This window comes from Carlito syrichta, unplaced genomic scaffold, assembly GCF_000164805.1.
Source record: "Carlito syrichta isolate Samal-C Ts95f unplaced genomic scaffold, Tarsius_syrichta-2.0.1 Scaffold126783, whole genome shotgun sequence".
NCBI lineage: Eukaryota > Metazoa > Chordata > Mammalia > Primates > Tarsiidae > Carlito > Carlito syrichta.
In genome coordinates this window covers 7,306-13,557 of record NW_007070879.1, presented here as the reverse complement: position 1 = coordinate 13,557, position 6,252 = coordinate 7,306, and the positions used below count along the sequence as shown (strand labels likewise).

Below are 6,252 nucleotides of genomic sequence, written 5' to 3'. Positions count from 1 at the left end.
CCCGCCAGGGAAGCCCGCTAGCCGGGACCCGGCCCAGCGGGAGTGCCGCCCACAGACAGCCGTCTTCCTCCACCTTCGGTCGGCATGTGGGGATGCGGGAGCCTGGGGGAGGCCCCTCTGTCCCCCAGCCTCTGCCGCCTACTGTGCCCCAGGACCATGCCTTCCGCCTGCTGAAGCCGGGGGGCGTCCTGACCTACTGCAACCTCACGTCCTGGGGCGAGCTGCTGAGGTCCAAGTACTCGGACATCACCACCATGTTTGAGGTGCGGCTGGCACTGATGCCAAGGCCTGGTCTTGGGGGGCTGGGGCCCTGGGGCAGCTCTGTGAGCCGGGACTCCGGGACTCGGCCATTACCTGGTCTCAGGGTCAGTCTCTCAGACAGACTCAACCTTTCTAGATCTCCACTTAGAAAGCAGGTGAGGTCGGCCGGGCACGGTGGCTCAAGCCTGTCCTCCCAGCACTTTGGGAGGCCAAGGTGAGAGGACGGACTGAGCCCAGGGCTTCGAGACCAGCCCGGGCAACTTGGTGAGACCTCATCTCTACGATAAATCAAGAAAATTAGCTGGGTGTGGTGGCGCACGCCTGTAGTTCCAGCTACTTGGAAGGCTGAGGCGGAGGGATCACTCGAGCCCAGCGGGTCGAGGCTGCAGTGGCTGTGGGCATGCCGCTGCACTCCAGCCTGGGTGACAGAGTGAGACTCCAATGCAAAAAATTCCCGGTGCCTGGATACGGCCCAGGCCCCTCCCCCGGGCCTCCCCACTTGGGACGTCTCTCTTGGCTGAGCCCTCTGCCTGGCCAGGAGGCGGGGAACTGGTCATCTAAGCATGGACTCCACGCAGAGGCCTGGCTGCTCCCGCTGTGCATGAGCGGCAGCCGGCGGGCCCTTCTCTGTCCTAATCTCCGGGGCTGCCAGAGGTGCTGGCCAGGACGGGGGGACCCGGGGGTGGGCCTGGTCCTGCAGGCCCGCAGAGAGCCCCCTAACGCCTGGCCCCACGCCCCCAGGAGACGCAGGTGCCCGCGTTGCTGGAGGCCGGCTTCCGCCGGGAGAACATCCGCGTGGAGGTCATGGCCCTGGTGCCCCCGGCCGACTGCCGCTACTACGCCTTCCCGCAGATGGTCACGCCCGTGGTCACCAAGCACTGAGCCACCCTGACCCGACGGCTGCCCCGGGTCCTGGGGCGGAATAAATGCTGAGCGGTTGGCGCAGCTGTGGCCTCCTCTCCAGACGACCGTCCAGCAGACTCTGGGTGGCCTGCGGGAAGGCCTCACCCCCCAGGCCCCTGAGCCCCTGCGACCCGGCGTTCTGCCTGTGCAGATGTCACGAGTCCACCCCAACGGCCCGCCTCCCGGACATGACCGTGGATGGAGCTGGGAGAGGAACACACTTGGCCCCTCGCAGTGGGGTCGGGTGGGGAGCCAGGGGAGGTTGGTGGGGTGGCAGCACCAGGCCGGGCGTGGACGAGAGGCCCACCAAGACCCCCAGGGCGGCCCCCGGCAGGAATCCCCCACCCCAGCGCGTGGGGCGTCGCTGCTGGGAGCCCCCCAGGTGCGAGTCTCCTGTTCTCCGCTGTCTCTTCAAGTCCCGACACACGGCCGCCCGGTGCAGCCCCACCTGCCGTGCGGGGCCTCAGCCACGGCAGGCAGCCTGTGGGCAGGGCCTTGGGCTCGCTCCAGCCCTGGTGCCCGGCTGGTCACCGTGGCGCCGTCTACCTCCTCCCCGATGTCCGTGTGCATCCAGCCCTCATTGCAGCTGCCCTTTGTGGGGGCCGACCCACCCGTCCACCCACTGACTCCCCCTGCCCCGACCACAAGGGCCAGGTCCTGGCTTGGCGTTCAGTACCTGGGACCTGCCCAGCCACCTCCAGGCCCCCCGTTCCCTGCCGGGATGCTGCTCCCCTTCAGCAAGCTGCTATCCTCGGGCTGGGCTGGGTGTCCACCTGCCCCTGACCCCTAACCCACAGTCTCTAGGTGCCCCCAAGCCCAGCTGGACCCCTGAAGGGCCTTCAGCACCCACAGGCCTGGCCCCGAACACAGAATGCCCACACGTTTGTTGAATGAATACATGTTCTCGAAGAGGCCACAGACTCCAGCGGGTTCAGGGCTTGCCTCAGGGTATCAGGCTGCGGGAGGTGGAGCCAGGGCCAGCGGCCCCCAAAGGGGCTCACCTGGGCCAGGTGAGGGTCCCGTCCTAGGCAGCAGGCAAGACACGTGGCTCCCCAACCCACCACAAAGTCGCCCTGTCCCCACGGTGTGGACATAGGCTGGGGGGCACCTGACCATGCCATGCACAGGCCAGAGGCCACCCCAGCCCAGGGCAGCGGGCAGCAGGCAGGGCCAGGCAGGTTTATTGACTCTGGGGGGGGACGGACGCGGCCTCAGCTCCGGCTGGACTCGGCTACCGGCGGTACCAGACCTGCAGCCTCTGCTCCCGCTTGATCTTCCTCTGCAGCTGCAGGATGCCATACAGCAGGGCCTCGGCCGTGGGCGGGCAGCCTGCGGCAGGGCGGGCCTCAGTTTCCCGGAAGCGCCCCCGCCCCAAGGGTCCCCGGCCAGCCTGAGGGGGGCTGGCAGCACAGGGTGGGCAAGCCCTGCGGGAAGGGCAGGACCTTGCCCAGGGAGGCCCCCGCCCACTGGCCCCTCCTGGGTGGCCACAGAAGCCCTGCGCCGGGCGGCCACCTCGAGGCCCCGCGACCAGGGCCTCCGCGAAGGGGATGCTAGCGCTCGCCAGACAGGGACGGGCACACTGGGTGGGGGAAGGGGGTGGCCAAGCCAGGGTCCCGTGGGACCGGCTGGAAGGACGTGTGTCCAGGGCCTGGGCGGCAGCAGGACACACCCAGAGGGCATGGAGGCCAAGGCCAGGGCAGGGGAGGGTGGCTGGAGCCCGTGGTGCTCCGGCCGGTGTGGTATTTCCGGGGAGGGGACAGCGGGCCCTTCCCCTCCCACTTCCCCCCCTTTCTCCCCTCCTGACCCCCCAGGGCACCCCCTCAGTGCCAGCACTGTGACCGGCAGCCACGGAGGGCAGCAGGAGGCCCAGCCACTTCATCCCTTGCCCCACAGTGGCCTGGCTCTGGCCCCTGGGGACCCTTCGAAGACACGGGGGGCGGGGAGGGACGGAGCTGCTGGGCAGGCAGGACCCAGGCCCAGAGGCTGAGGAGGCAGCCTGGAGAGCCGCCCCCCGACAGCAGGACCCACCCGGGGCAGCCACAAGGATGGCAGGGCAAACAGTTTCCCTTGGGGTTCATTTCAAGGCAACCTGGGCTCGGCACTTGGCATCAGCACAACAGCGCCATTCCATGGGCAGGGAAACTGAGGCTGAGGGACTTGCCCAAGGTCACAGGTCAAACAAGCAGCAGCCGCCTGGGGGCCAGGCTCCCGACCCAGGTCAACACACTCCTCAAAGCCTCAGTGGACGGTGCCCTCCCTGCCCCAATAGGGCTGGGCCTGTGTCAGACTCCGCCTCCCCCAGCCTGGGGGCTCCCCCGGTGCCAGGCACGGGGCCGAGGCCTCTCTGGGGCCCAGTGCTGTGGCCAGAGGCTGGTGTGGGCCTAGAAGAGGCACTCGATAGACATCTGAGGAGCACAGAACAAGTCACCGCCACTTCCACTGGACTCAGGTCTGACGTCAGAACCGGTGTCCCGGCCCTTGCAGAGATGCCAGGACCAACTTGAACTTGGGACACTTGGAACCTGGACTTTGACCACCCCCCACCCCCGGACTTAGGCCCAGGCCCTCTGCACCCACGCGAGGACTGCAGCTCCGGACAGCCAAGGACGGGCCCCTCTGGCCCCATCCTCACATAGGCGCCACCTCCTGACCCGCTGACCACCGACCGCCATGAAGGTGAATGCCCAGAGTGCCCCTCTTGGGACCACTGAGGCCGGGTGTCCCATGGGATCACCAGGTACAGCACAATTCACATGTAGTTCAGTTATACGGCCAGTATGCTTTCTTAGCATAAGGATACCCCAGATGTCACTGGTACGTACTTATACTAAAAGTTACTACTATTTGCTGCCTTCTAACAGCCAAAGCTAAGCGTCCTGCATTTTACGTGCTCAGTCTGGCCACCCCTGGAGCTCCAGAAGCCCTTCGTGGGGCTAAGGATGAAGACTCAGCCTCTGGGACCTTTTCTTGTTTCTTTCTTTTTTTTTTGAGTTGGGGTCTCACTCTGTGGTCCAGGCTGGAGTGCAGTGGCACCATCACGGGTCACTGCAGCCTTGACCTCCTTGGCTCAGGCAATCCTCTCACCTCAGCCTCCCAGGTAGCTAGGACTACAAGTGTGCACCACTGCACCCAGCTGGTTTCCTGATTATTATTTTTTTTTTTTGAGTTGGAGTCTCCCTCTGTCGCCCAGACTGGAGTGCAGTGGCCGCTCCCGGCCACTGCAGCCTCGACCTGCTGGGCCCCGGCGATCCTTCCGCCTCAGCCTTCCAAGTAGCTGGAACTACAGGCGCGTGCTACCACGCCCAACTGAATTTTGATTTATTGTAGAGATGAGGCCTCACCAAGTTGCCCAGGCGGGTCTCGAACCCGTGGTCTCAGGCAATCCACTCACCTCAGCCTCCCAAAGGCACGGGATTACAGGCTGAGCCACCAAGTCCGGCTTCCTGATTTTTTTTTATAGAGATAGGATCTCACTATGTTGCCCAGGCTGGTCTCAAACTGCTGGACTCCAGTGATCCTCCTACCTCGGCCTCCCGCAGTGCTAGAATGACAGGCGTGGAGCCCCTGCACCCGGTCTCCATGTTTGACTTCTAACTGCATTTCTGCAGTTGTTTCTATTAGGTGGAACCTGATGAAACTGGCTGAAAACTGGGGAGCGGGGGAACCAGATGAAACTGGCTGAAAACGAGAGCGACTGCTGTTCCCCACGGCTCCAGCTGGCCCTGTGATGTCAGCGACCGGAGACAGGCCCGAGGTCGCCGTTCTCACGGGGCTCTGCTCTCTCACACGCAGCAGCCGGGCTCCTCACCTGGGACGTAGATGTCCACGGGCACGATGCGGTCACAGCCCCTCACGACCGAGTAGGAGTAGTGGTAGTAGCCGCCGCCGTTGGCACAGCTGCGGGAGAAGGCGCGTGAGGACCTGAGCCCACCGCCCGCTCTGGCCCTCCCCCGGCCCCGCCTGAGTCCCACAGACCCGGCCTGGCTGTCAGAGGGGCAAGAGCCCGATGGATGTCGCAGACCAGCAACCGGCAAGGAGGAGCTGGCTCCAGAACCTTCCGGAGGGCCGGGGGACAGGGCATGGGCGCACAGGGCTGGCAAGCACGCAGCAAAGCGCCCTCTCCTGAGAGGGGCTCCCTCGGCTGCTTCCGGGGCTGGGATGCAATCACAAACAGCCCTTCTGGACAGCCATGACGGCCGGAACGCCCGTGCCGGCCAGTGCCTGCACCCAGCTACCCTTGAAGGAGGCTGTGGGGCCACCCAGGGGACAAAGCCGCGTGGACACAGCCCACCATGCATGGCTTCTCACAGCCACAGAAACGAAAAGCCCAAATGCCCGCCAGTGTGAACTCTGGAGTTTTCTGCAGCTGCTGAGGGAGTGAGGACAAGAGGACACGTGCTCACGACTCAGCCACGAGCAGGAAAGAGGCCCCAGCCCAGGCCACGGTCCCACGTGGACATGACTTGGCCACGAGCAGGAGGGGCTCTGACGCAGCCACAGCCCCTCCTGTGCCACAGTCCCACAGGGTGGAGGGATCTTGAGGACATCGCGTCAGTGAGACCCAGACACAGGAGGACACACAGGCGTGACTCCATTTACGTGAAGTGTCCAGAACAGGCCAGTCCACGGAGACGGGACGTGGACTCGTGGGGGCTGGGAGGGGGTGACTAGTCGTGGGAACAGCGTCTCTTTTCGGTGATGGAATGTTCTGGAACCAGGCAGTGGTGATGGTTGCACAACTCTGTGACCCTAACTAGAGGACACTGAACCGTTCACTTTAAGAGGGTGAGCTTTACGATCAATGACTTATGTTTCCATAAAAGCTCGACGACTAAGTGCCTCTCCGCGTCGGCCACGAAGCACTATGAAACGGCGGCAAGTCAGACAGAGGGAGGGCCAGGGCAGTGCCTCTCGCCTACAGTCCCAGCACTTCGGGAGGCCAGGCGGGAGGACCGCTCGCGTCCAGGGGTTGGGGACCAGCCTGGGCGACACAGTGAGAGCCCGCCGGCACTTCTAAAGAATCAGCAGCTCCCAGCCGTGCTTTAAAGTAAAAATGGAAAAAAGACGGAGACCGCAAAGCTGCCCCCG

At 64.6% G+C, this 6,252-nt stretch overlaps 2 protein-coding genes across 2 annotated transcripts in view; one reads left to right on the top strand and one right to left on the bottom strand.

The window, feature by feature from the left end:
- Positions 1-152: 152 nt before the first annotated feature.
- On the top strand, positions 153-1,206 carry GAMT (guanidinoacetate N-methyltransferase; the record flags this gene model as incomplete). Its single annotated transcript, XM_008048801.1, has 2 exons — positions 153-263; positions 1,003-1,206. Coding segments are annotated over 2 exons (252 nt in total), but the record flags the coding sequence as incomplete, so codon positions are not given.
- Positions 1,207-2,046: 840 nt separating this feature from the next.
- NDUFS7 (NADH:ubiquinone oxidoreductase core subunit S7) overlaps positions 2,047-6,252 on the bottom strand; it is a 10,664-nt gene continuing 6,458 nt past the window's right edge. The window contains exons 6-7 of the mRNA XM_021707901.1: positions 4,973-5,085; positions 2,047-2,493 (exon numbers count right to left, since the gene is read on the bottom strand). Of these exons, the coding sequence (XP_021563576.1) occupies positions 2,396-2,493; positions 4,973-5,085 (211 nt within the window). The 3' untranslated portion in view covers positions 2,047-2,395. The remainder of the gene's footprint in view (positions 2,494-4,972; positions 5,086-6,252) is intronic.